We start from the raw sequence: 12,893 nt of genomic DNA, 5'->3' as shown, positions 1-12,893 counted from the left end.
CCTATCTATTTAAGCCAGTGTTAGTCACTTTTTTGTTTTAATTAATGTATCACAAACTGTTTTTATAAGTTATGTCACTTAAAGGTCATAATTCTCTGAAGTTGGTATTATTATAAGCACTTTTACAGAGGAGAAAATTGGAACTTATAAAGAATTCAAATTATCTGGCCAGGGCTAGTAGAGGGCTGAGCAGGGACTCAACACTGGTATGGTATGTCAGACTCCAAAGCCTCTGATAATAAACACTCTGCTATGATTTATCTCTATTTTAACTACAAGTTATCTTGTCAGGATTTTACACTAGGAGAAATTGAAAGTAAAATATAAAAAAAAGTGATAAAGCAAGCTGACGGAGTAGGTATAAGAAATAATTTGTCTTCTAGATAAGAAGTAGTTGCTTCCAGAGGTTCAATGAGTCACTGCCTATACTGGCCTCTTAACATTTCATGGGACAAAATTTACGAGAATTCTCTGATAGGATAGGACAAGGTGGAATAGATACCGGACTGATATAAGCAGATATACTGGAGATCTGCTGAAATAAATAGTATTATGATACAACTATAAGGACCCACTGGCATGACTTCAAATTATGCTGTAATTTTCCCTAAAATTTTATCTGTCTAGTCAAGGAATTACTTTTCTAGAAAGTGTTATTTTTTTTTCCTTTGGTGAGGAACATTTGCCCTGAGCTAACATCTGCTGCCATCCTCCTCTTTTTTTCTTTTTCTTTTGTCTGAGGAACATTAGCCCTGAGTTAACATCTGTGCCAATCTTCCTCTATTTTGTATGTGGGATGCCTCCACAGCATGGCTGATGAGTGCAGTAGGTCCATGCCCGGAATCCAAACCCACAAACTCGGGCCACCAAAACAGAGCATGTAAACTTAACCACCTGGCCACGGAGCCAGCCCCGAGAAAGTGTTATTTTTTAAAAAATCAATAAATATTAAATAATTGAGAATTTAGAAAGTTTAAAACACTCTAGGGTATCTCACAATGAAGACTAAGAATGACTCATCCAGTTGATGGCAGTATTGCTGATTTGGGGGACCATCAGCCTTCCCTGGACAATATGAAAATCTTTTTTAAAAAAGTAAGGACTGTGTTTTATAAAAATAATATATGTTCCTTATTTTGAAAATTCAAGCCATACAAAAGAATACAAAGAAGAAAGTAACAAATCATCCCAAATCCTGGAAATAAAATGTTAACATCTGGTGAGTATCATTTCAAGCATCCCTCTAAATATATATAAAAACAAAGGAACTAATAGAGAGAGAGAGAGAAATAAATTATTTAAGAACAGAAAAATATATCTATATGCACTGTTTTAAAATAAAAAGCTGTAAAATTAATTTTATTTTGATCCAACATAAAAAGAAATTAAAGGAATTGCTTCTTCTCTATAAGAGATATCATAGACTAAAATATAAACACACACGTATATATAAAAGAATTTTAAAAAAAGAAAGATTAAAAATTTTAATCCTTTTTAAAAACTATACATTTCCATTTTATACAATTCCAGCTAATTCTGTGCTAAGAGAGAATATGAGCTGAGTAGCACTGTTAACATCTTCTCCTCTTTCCCCACCCCCTCCTCTTCTTTTATTTTCATTAAGTCAAGGTTTATAATATTTACATTTTTGTTCTGGACCCATAATACACCCACTAGGTTTAGGCTTAAGTTCTAATGAAACAGTCTTTTATATTTAAACAATCTTATCTTTCCATATGTATGTTAATATATGTCCTGTGTGCACATACATATGGACAAAATATAAATATACAGAATATGACTTTCAGTGCAAACAGTATATATTATTTCATAACCTATTTTTTCACCTTGTATATTATGAACATACTTCCATCTCACATATTCTTTTACAATGTGTTATTTTAAGGGTAAAAAATCATATTTCTTCATTGACCTTACCATAATTGAACAAATCCTATATTACTTGAAACTATTTTCCTGTTTTGGTTTTTTTTTTTGCTATTATAAACAAAGCTGAAATAAACATACTTGAAGATAATTTTTCTTTTCTTTTTTTTTTGTGAGGAAGATTGTCCCTGAGCTAACATCTGTGCCCATCTTCTTCTATTTTGTATGTGGGATGCCACCACAGCATGGCTTGACAAGCAGTGCCTTAGTCCACAGCCGGGATTTGAACCTATGAATCCTAGGCCGACAAAGCAGAGCACGCTAATTTAACCACTGTGCCACCTCACCAGCCCCAAGCTAATTTTTATTTTCATTAATAATTCTTTAAATAGAATAAATACCAAAAGAAAAAATAAGTTAAATGTTAACAAACTTTTAGTTTTTGACATATGTTGTCATATTTACCTCCAACAAGGTATTCCTATAATTTAGGCCAGTTCCTATTTCCAACCAGTGACCACTTGATATGATTTAGGCCAACAACAATTTTATCAATCATGATAAATTGTATTTCTTCAATTACTATTAATATATTTTTTTCATATATTTCTTTGCCAAAAGTAATTTTGTTGTTCTAAACTACTTGCTTGTATCTTTTGTTCCTTTTCCCATTTTTGTGTTTTTCTCTTCATAATTAAGAGATCCTTAGATACTAAATATATTAAGATAAGGGTTGCCATACATGTTGTAAATATTTCTCCCTTCTATATCTTTATAAGTTTCAGCGAATAATTTAAAATATAGTACACTGTATAAAAAAGGTCAATGTCAAATATGGGATTTGATGCTATAATTATCTTTAACATGGAAAATATCACAATGGTACTCTGGATTCTACTTTATTTTTTAAAATAAGACAGTTACGGGCCGGCTCCGTGGCTTAGCGGTTAAGTGCACGCGCTCTGATGCTGGCGGCCCGGGTTCGGATCCCGGGCAAGCCCCAAGGCGCCACTTCTCCGTCCAACGCGAGGCCGAGTCCCACGTGCAGCAACTAGAAGGATGTGAACCTATGACATACAGCTATCTACTGGGGCTTTGGGGGGAAAAAATGAATAAATAAAAATCTTTAAAAAAAATAAATAAATAAAAAATAAAATAAAATAAAATAAGACAGTTAGATTGTAAATAAGACATTTTGCTTTAAGCCTGGGGAAATTCTTAATGCTTTGGGTATGTGTGTGTGCACACACAAAACTAAAGCCTTCATCTATTATTTACTAAAATTTATAAATTCAGCCTACCAAAAATATAAATATATATGTTTAAATCCATCAAAATCTTGTTTAGTGTTAGCATGTACCCTTCCAAAAGAAAAATAAGAGTTTGTTATGAAACAATCAAAGAGAGAGAGCTACAACACCCCACTAAATTCAAATAGTGGAAAAACTGTAGCTGGGTAAAAAGTATATAATCCAATCAATAAAATATAAATTAGATTATGTTTATTTGGTACCTAAAGTTCACGTCTTCCTAAGTAACATTTTCTCCTTTATTTTACTCTAAATGATAGACAAACAATCCACCTGATCAAATAACAAAGGTTCCCATGGGAAGTTTATTATTTTGAAACCTTATTTATTTCTAAAAATACGTTCATGTTCTTTGAATTTATCTAAATCCCTTCTGTAAACTACTAGTAGAAGTATCACTGCCATTGGAAAACAAAACCTGGCTAATATAAGTACTTTAAAAATGACTAGCAAAAGGACTCCTAGTGAGAAAATATCAGAAAAGTTAAATCTTATATATCTAAAGGCACATAAGCACCTTTTTCTCAGCTAAGTGACCTAATAAAAGCTTGAGAACACTGCTTAAGGACAAGGAGAATCATGCTTCAGAAAACAAAAGATTCTGAATCTCTAGAAGAAGCCAGTGTAAGCTAAAATGAACAAAGCACATAATTTTTTAATCACTGCAAAAAAGAGCAATTTTCAAGATTTAAAAATGTCATCAGTGTTGAAAAACAATTTCTAGTTCAAGCCAAGAGAGACAGCAAAATACACAAAAGGAGACATACCTACCAAAAGTGTACAGTAAAAATTAAGTTTTTTCTAAAGCTATGTTACCACGGGGCATTTCAAAAGTCTTTAAGGAATCTTCACAGATTCTAGAGTCAAAATCATTTCCATACTGATGATTAAGATGGCTAGAAAGATATAAGTAGAATATAATCTCTGCACATAAACTCAGAATAGAACACTAACTTTCTGTGAGTGAAACTAAAACATTCGTATGAACAGTTCACTATTAATATTTCATGCAAAAGATAAAACAATTACAATAAATATGCAACAACCATTCAAGTTTATATCAGTTTCAAGAAATGATTAGTTCAGGGCTAAAACACAATCTAGTAATTTATTAGATAGTGGTAATAAGGTTCTAATCTATTATGAATAACTGGAATTGACTGATGTCAAGCATCATTTCTGATACATAAGAGTTCTGAGGAACAAAGTACAATGAATTGGGCTTAGGCAGTTAGCCTCAGTACTTGTTTTCTTTTTTAGGGGGGGACATATTTCTGATTCATCTCTGAATCTAAAACACCTAAACTTTTTCTTTGGTGGGTTCAATAATGTGTCTATGAAAACTCAAAAGCTTTTTCTCAAATCTACCGTATCCTATGCTCCCTCTCACATAGGGTAAATTTTTCATCACTTAAATGGTCCCCAAGAAATTAAGTCTGGAAAGTGGTAAGAGATTTGTAATAAACACTGGGAGGAACCAAAAAAGCAAATGGTTTTTATCTCTGATTAGAAATCATATTTGGATGAGAAACACATGAATTTCTGCCCCAAAAGGATAAATATGAAATACTGAAATACATTTTTCCATAAAATAGGATGTAAGAGTAACGATAAAGAAAATCACAGTAAAAGAAAGATCAAGATTTTACCAGAAAACAACAAATTATTCTACCTGTGTCTGAATCTCGTTCTTCATTTCTTGATGGGCTAATGGTAAAAGGAAGTTTACGTTTCATAGACGATTTCTCTTTCATCTCCTTGCCCATATCATTTCGATCAATTTTTGGAGTTTTGCTATAGGATGCAATCTTGTCTTTACTCTATTAAAAAATCAAATATGAATAAAGTTACAATAATACTAGCTAAACAACACAGTATTAAAAAGGAATACTTTACGAAGGAAATTTTCAAACATACACAAAAGTACAGAGGGTATTACAAACCATCTTTGTCCTCAATGTACTCAAGACCCAGTTTCAATGACTATAACATTTTTTCTCACTTGCTTCATAGTGCCCTAGTTTTACGTAATAGAATTTTAAAATAATAAAACAAAATATCTTGACTGTAACAGAACTCTATGTCTAAGTATAATATAGACATTATCACCAATGAACAAACAGACAAATGTAAAAAACTAATTCTGGATTGAATTAAACAGATTATGTTTTATTTATAACATGTGCCCACTCACTCAGGTGAAGTATCCTACCCTCATGTTCTATTATCAAGTTCAGTCTTATAATCCAACGTCCAAATTGGTACAGCACAGCTAAAGTGGGTTATGATGACTCCTTTCTGAAAAACATACTAGATACTAAGAACTAAGACACATCACATTAGCAGGAGAGCTTAAGAGAATAGTCCCCAAACTATGATAAATAATAAAAGATATCATAATTGCAGAGATTCTCAGAAGCAAATCATAAGTAAACTCAGATTGCAGAAGACACTAGCTTTCAACTCGAGACGGAAATTAAAGGAAGGAAGAGAGGAAGAAGGGACATAAAAAATAAAATACTGAATTTTTTTAAAAAGTAGAATTTATCAATAAAACCAAAAGACGATTCTAAAAGAGCAATAGAATAAAACTTTTAGTGAGTCTAATAATGAAAATGAGAAAGAAAAGAAAAATACAGACTGGGATTGAGACATAAATACAATTCCAGAGGGGCTATTAAAAAGTTATAAAAGAATATTATATTCATTTCTATACCACTAAAAATTTAAGGCCTGGAAAAAAGGATTTTTTGGGAAAACATGCATTACTAAAAATTGGCTCATGAAAGAAACAGAAAACCTGAATAGGATAACGATCACAGAAGACAACAGCCAAAGATTGTATGTTTAAAAAAGGTACCTATCCCAGAAGAATTTACAAGAGATTTTTAATAAAAAATCAAGGAATAGATATTTCCTGTTTCATAAACAATACTACAGCATAAAAATAAGATTAAGGGCTGGCCCTGTGGCTTGGTGGTTAAGTGCGCGCGCTGCGATGCTGGCGGCCCGGGTTCGGATCCCGGGTGCGCATCGAGGCACCACTTCTCTGTCCATCCTGGGGCCGAGTCCCACATACAGCAACTAGAAGGGTGTGCAGCTGTGACATACAACTATCTACTGGGGCTTTGGGGGCAAAAAAATAAATAAAAAAAAAATCTTTAATAAAAAAATTAAAAAAAAAATAAGATTAAAAGCAACTCATCCATTTTATAAGTCTAAAACAAAACTGACACCAAAAAAGAGTACAAGATAGAAATTATAGACTAAAATTGCTTATGAAATAAACGCAAAAACAAACTGTCCTAAATAAACTGTCAAATCAAATTTAGTGTCTTAGAAAGGTGATACATCATAACCAAGCAAGGTTCATCCAAAGAATACAAGAATAGTTCATTATTAGAAAATCTGTTAAGACAATTCACTTTATCAAAAGATTAAAGAAAAACCATACGATGATCTGTGACAAGAACAACATCTAAATAGGCTCTACATTCATTTTTTTTTTTTTTTAAAGATTTTATTTATTCATTTTGTTCCTCCCAAAGCCCCAGTAGATAGTTGTATGTCATAGGTTCACATCCTTCTAGTTGCTGTACGTGGGACTCGGCCTCGCGCGTTGGACGGAGAAGTGGTGCCTTGGGGCGTGCCTGGGATCCGAACCCGGGCCGCCAGCATCAGAGCACACGCCCTTAACCGCTAAGCCACGGAGCCAGCCCCTCTACATTCATTTTTGATAAATCTATTATCAAATTAGGAAGACAGTGTGACTTCCTCATAATTTAACTGGTAAAGATTACCGAAGAATAAAACTCTTACATTATTTCCCAGTTATTAAGTAAAGTCCTCTTGAGCTGTTTTTTCACTCCTGCCAATGAAATGGAGCTTCACAAGCGTGCATTTTGCTTATAAGGTTGTTTTCAAATGTAGATTTTATTATTATTCAGGAATGGTGAGGCTAACAGATCAGGAGACCACTGTCATTGAAAAGACAGTTTATTACAGTTCCCAAGAAGAGGGGGCATGCCACACTACACAGGCCCACATGGGGAAGCCCCAAGGTGGGTTAGGAGGCAGAAAGAAAGAAGGGAAATGTGGGCACAAGCTTTTATTGTGGTTTCAGAGCGTAGGAAAAGGCAAGGCAGAGTAAGCAGGCTAAGCATTGGCTAGTCTGAATTATTTCAGCAGGCTCTGGGGTATAGGTGCTGTTTCTCTAGTTGTCTGGTACCTGGCTCTGGGGTGATTATTAGACTAGGGGGAAGGTGGTCAATAGTGGGAGAGCTGGATAAAGTTGGTGGCTGGGGATGGACTCTGGATTGGTTGGTTTGCATATGACAGGCATGGTCACAAGTGAGTCGTTTACTATCTCTAGGAATTGGCTAGCCCTGGGAGGGGCAGTCTCCCCAGGGTCAGTAAGGCCTCAGATGTCAAAGCATTAGAAATAAAAAGGTATGATTAATACAAAGGTTAACCATCGAAATTCTACAGACTTGCCTTAGAAATATAAATCTTTGTTATTAATAAAAGAATCTAAGAAAAACATGAAGATGTCCCTTCTCCTTTGCACTTGTGTAAGTGAAGATACTGTTCTGTGCCATAAAACATGTTAAAAGAAACCAATTTGATAATACGTTAAACGGAAAATGTTCACAAGGATAAACTGATCATGCTCTCCTGTGCAATATGGTGATTAGTGTGAATATTCGTTAACTACTACCAACCTATTCTGTTCTCTGTAAAATAAAACTGTCTTTGGAAGTATTTGAACAAAGGGTTTTTGTGAGATTCTTAACACTTTAAAAATTATTTTCAGATCTGGGGAAGGTAACTTTGAAAAGAAATAGTTATTTCTGATTGTCCTAAAATTTCTGTATTACCAAATGGTATAAGTACTTTGTCAATTCAGGAGAGAATCATTGGCACATGCTTTTTCCATGACACAAAAAAGTCTATGATTCTGCTGGGTTTATTACTTTAAAATATTTTAAGTCTTTTTCATTTAAATTCATGTTATTCTTTCAATAACCTACAACAGCTATCATACAGAATAATGAAAACATCAATGGCAAGACAAGGATTACCATCTATCACTGCTACTATTAAACAATGTGCTGGTAGCCCTTACCAACTCAGGAAGATAGCAAAAAGAAGTAAAAATTTACCTAGAAAAAAAGAGCAAATATATACTGTACATATGTAAATAGAAAACTAGAAAACTCTTCAAAGATATAAACCAAAATGTTAATGGCTATCTGTGGGTAACGGCATTACAGGTGTGTTGGGAGACAAATTTTCCATGGCTCTCTTGCATTTCTGCACATCTTACAAGCAGAGGCACTAACTCCCTTTGTTCCAGACTATCTTGTCAAGGGTATCTGTATAGAGAATAGCCTTGGAAGATAGACACAGTGTCCCTGGAGCACAAGGTAGATCTGTTTACTGTTCAGTATAATAAATAATTTCTTCTTTTAGGGCAAAGGTCAGGTAGACTTGCTGCCCATTATAAAAGATTTGGGGTTCCTCTCCTGTGACGCAACCCACCGTATATGTAGTTGTCCTCTTTGCAACCCCTTGTGAGAAAGAGGGTTCAGGCAACAGGCACAAATACTGACATACGGCTACTGTTAGTGCTACAAGAAGTAAACTTCCCTTTATATCTGACCCAGAGGTCTCATGTCTTCTGCCAGCATCCATAAAATTGATTAGCTTGCAAGTAGGGTAAGGTAAAATCTCAGATCCTTCACAGTTTTTGACAAGGCAATTTCTATTTTTATTTCTTGTACGTATTTTCTAATTTTTCTACAATGAACATGTATTGTATTACCTGAATACAAGAAAAATTTCTCGATTATCGCTTGGATAGGATATAATGAAGGTCTGAACTATACTGATAGTGAAAAAGATAAGACAGACCTATTTAGGTTAAATGATTAACATCCACTCATACTTTATGAGTTTAACCCAGGTTTTAGATGATCATACAGGGTTTTATGAAAGATTTTGTTTTGCAAATTATAAGTACTAATTTGTAGCAATATAAAATACTAATTTACAGCTAAAAACTACAGTGGAAAAACTTCTAAACTAAAACCAATGAAAAAAAATTCCACAGATTTTCAGTGAAAGGATAAAATATTTCAAGAATTTTGAGTAGACATTTTTGATGAACTCCTGACTATTGTGGTATTTAAGGAGGTAATGAAAGGACTTTATATAAAAAGTATATTGCTGGGCCGGCCCCGTGGTTTAGTGGTTAAGTGCGCGCGCTCCGCTACTGGTAGCCCAGGTTTGGATCTCGGGCGCGCACCGACGCAACGCTTGTCCGGCCAAGCTGAGGCCACGTCCCACATACAGCAACTAGAAGGATGTGCAACTATGACATACAACTATCTACTGGGGCTTTGGGGAAAAAAAGGAGGAGGACTGGCAAAAGATATTAGCTCAGAGCCGGTCTTCCTCAGCAAAAAAGAGGAGTATTAGCATGGATGTTAGCTCAGGGCTGATCTTCCTCAGAAAAAAAAAGTATATTGCTATAGAACGTGATTATTATTTAAAACTATGCTCTATTCAAATAGATTTAAGAAATTAAATTTTGGTTCACATTATTTTATTAATTTAGGATCTCATGACAACAATAGTCTGTGTCATATTAAACTGTAAATAAGGTCTCTATTTATGTAACAGAACAATTGTATATTCATTTCTAAAAATTTTATGAAGAAAAAACTCAGCAGAAGCTAGAGGCTGGCTTCAAGTCCAATCACTCACTAAAAAAAGACAATCATAAGACTATGCTTTGCAAATACACAGGTGAATAATATGGTCATGCCTTCTCTCCTACCTTTCCTCCTAATTTCATTTTGTCGTAAGAAGCAGTAGTAACAGTCTCTCAGCAGAATATCTGGAATAGAAATTATGGCCCTTCCTCTCTTAAGGTGGAAATAATCAGTCAAATATCTATTTAAAACTGAAAAAAATTACTTCTAACAATAGCTTTTGATGTCAAGATGCTTAGAAATCCCAAAACCACGTACCAGGTAAGTACCATGTACACCGCCTCAGAAGAGCTTTTGACCCTTACCCAAACAAACATGTCATCTTTAAAAAATACTGAATGATTAAACAGAGACTGAGAACAGCTAAATATATCCCTTTAGGTAAACAAAAAGTTAATAAATGAGGAATCTAATAGTTTGTATTTATTCTTCCTATTTATTTTATAAATCCAATGATTAATAAGTATTCTTAAACTTACCTAAGCAATGTTTTTAATAGAAATATGTTAATGTCTGCTTTTTACTCTTTTTTTTTTTGTGAGGGCGTCAGCCCTGTGCTAACATGTGCCAATCCTCCTCTTTCTTTGCTGAGGAAGACTGGCCCTGGGCTAACATCTGTGCCCATCCTCCTTCATTTTATATGGGACGCCGCCACAGCACGGCTTGCCAAGCAGTGTGTCGGTGCACGCCCGGGATCCAAACCCGCGAACCCCGGGCCGCCAGAGCAGAGCGTGCGCACTTAACAGCTTGAGCCACCAGGCCGGCCCTGCTTTTTACTCTTGTCTCTACACTTTTAAGAAATCACAATTTCATGAAGGCAATGCGCTCAGGCACGACTGTATTATTTACTGGCAGCTTTCAAAAGATACATACAAAGTACCTAGGAAGAATAAAAGCTTCAACAAATTTAGCCTTATAAATTCAAATCCAAAATGTGACATCAAGCGGCCCAGATGTAATTTAACAAATGCAATCTTCACTATATTTAAACATTTAGAAATAAAAGTTCTAATTCTTTCCTCAAATCTACCACTGTATTCTGTCCCCACAACTCTACTGAAATTACTTTTACTAAGACCATTTTAAGGTGTCTTAACTGACAAAGTCCAATGGCTACATCTTTCCTATTAATCTCTGTGGCATTTGGCATACAGACTCCCTTAACCACTCTTCTCTGTGTAAGCTCTCCTGGTTCTCTCTTTGTCCTTCTTACTCTCTGTCTCTCGACAACTCCTAAAATATTTAAATTCCTCAATATATACTCTCCTCCATTCTTGCCCCACTCTCTTTGGGTGACATCTCCATGCCTATGGGTTACTTTTCCACAAATCCTAACATATTTATTTCCAATCTAGCTGTTTTGAGCTCTAGACTCATATCTAACGGCCTACTAATACTTGTACTTGGATGTTCTGATGGCCAACTCAATTCAGTAATTACAAACCAAACATTCTTCTCAAAACAATCTATTCCTTTTCCTGAATTCCCTCTAAGAGAATAGTCAAATCAACCTCAGAGTGGATCCAGACTACTTTTTCTACATATACAAGTAAGTTTAATTCATTCAACGTCTTTTAGATCTGCCAACTTCTCTCCATCCCCACAGCCACTGCCCACACTGACTTTTGCTTAGGTTTTTTAGTAACACTCTAACTGTTCTCTACTATGGCCCTTCCCTTCTGGCTTACCAGCTACAGGATAAATTCCAAGATTTTAGCAAGGCACACAAAGTCATAATGAACTGGCCCCTATCTAACGCTCATCTCCTATCCTCCACCCTTCATGGGCTACATCCTAACTTCTTATGCACTACAGTAATAGATTCATGTCTTTTTTACATCTTCTGCTTGGACTACCCTTTGTTCCCACTTACCTGCTAGTCACATACTTAATCTGGATTCTGATGAATAAGTATCTTTTCTTCTGTGAGACCATCCCTGAATCCTCTAGAATTGACTCATTGCTGCTCTCCTTTTTGTCTCATCATTGTACACTCAATACTTTCATTAGTGTGCTTCTTACAATGGTACAGAAATTCTCAAAGTATGGTCACTGAGACCATTTCAAGGGATCTGCAAGGTCAGAAATATGCTCACAACACTAAGATGTTATTCTTTTTCTCTCTCTCTTTCAAAAATGTATGTTGGGAGTTTTCTAGAGACTACACGACAAGTGATATCCGAACATACTGAATGCAGAAGCAGGTGAGAATCTGGCTATCTTCTGTTAAGCCAGACATTAAAGATTTGCAAAACCAATGACACTCTCACTAATATTTTTTGTCTAGTTGTTTTCCATAAAAATGTGTTAACATCTAATAGTTGTACTCTTTTTTAACCAATAATAAACACTTGAATTTTTTTCTGTTTTAATTTCTGATATTGTAAATATCAACTGATACACTTACATACTAAAAACCTCTTCAGGATTCCTAACTATGTTGAAGAGTATCAAGGGGTCCTGAGAGCAAAACACTGCAGACACAATAGTAATTAGTTAAGAGTCTTCATAAAGATTTAGACCTTGCCTTAGCCACTCATTGTTTTATTCCAAGGGTCATAGGAAAGACACATAACACAACAGGAATCGCATATAAGGTTTGTTGGATAAAATGAATAAATTTACGAAGTCAATCTCCTTATGATTCATCACATTTGGTATATTAAAGTACATTTGGGAGAACTTCTGTCTATGGTGGAGTGACGATACTGGCAACTTATCTCCCCAAAAAACAATAATGTATATGGACAAAATTGTCAACAACCATTTCAAGGCTCTAGAAATTGAACAAAAGCAAACAACAAATTGAGAAGCATTTTCTTCAAGAAAAACTGCTAAACTATGGATAAGAACAATGAGCATCTTTGGCATTCTTGCCTGGGGTTGCTTTCGTTTCCTGGCCAATGCTTAGTTTGCATGA

The 12,893-nt window shown here is 34.8% G+C and overlaps 1 protein-coding gene across 4 annotated transcripts in view; it reads right to left on the bottom strand.

The window, feature by feature from the left end:
- ANKRD12 (ankyrin repeat domain 12) overlaps positions 1-12,893 on the bottom strand; it is a 125,939-nt gene that overhangs the window by 75,700 nt on the left and 37,346 nt on the right. For all 4 annotated transcript variants that reach the window (XM_087438903.1, XM_014780332.2, XM_014780329.2 and 1 more), the window contains exon 3: positions 4,870-5,017. In XM_087438903.1, the coding sequence (XP_087295029.1) occupies positions 4,870-5,017 (148 nt within the window). The remainder of the gene's footprint in view (positions 1-4,869; positions 5,018-12,893) is intronic.

Source organism: Ceratotherium simum, chromosome 14 (assembly GCF_057802395.1).
Source record: "Ceratotherium simum simum isolate JZ-2026a chromosome 14, ASM5780239v1, whole genome shotgun sequence".
Taxonomy (NCBI): domain Eukaryota; kingdom Metazoa; phylum Chordata; class Mammalia; order Perissodactyla; family Rhinocerotidae; genus Ceratotherium; species Ceratotherium simum.
Note: the sequence above shows the minus strand (reverse complement) of the source record. Positions and strands in the feature narration are given on the sequence as shown.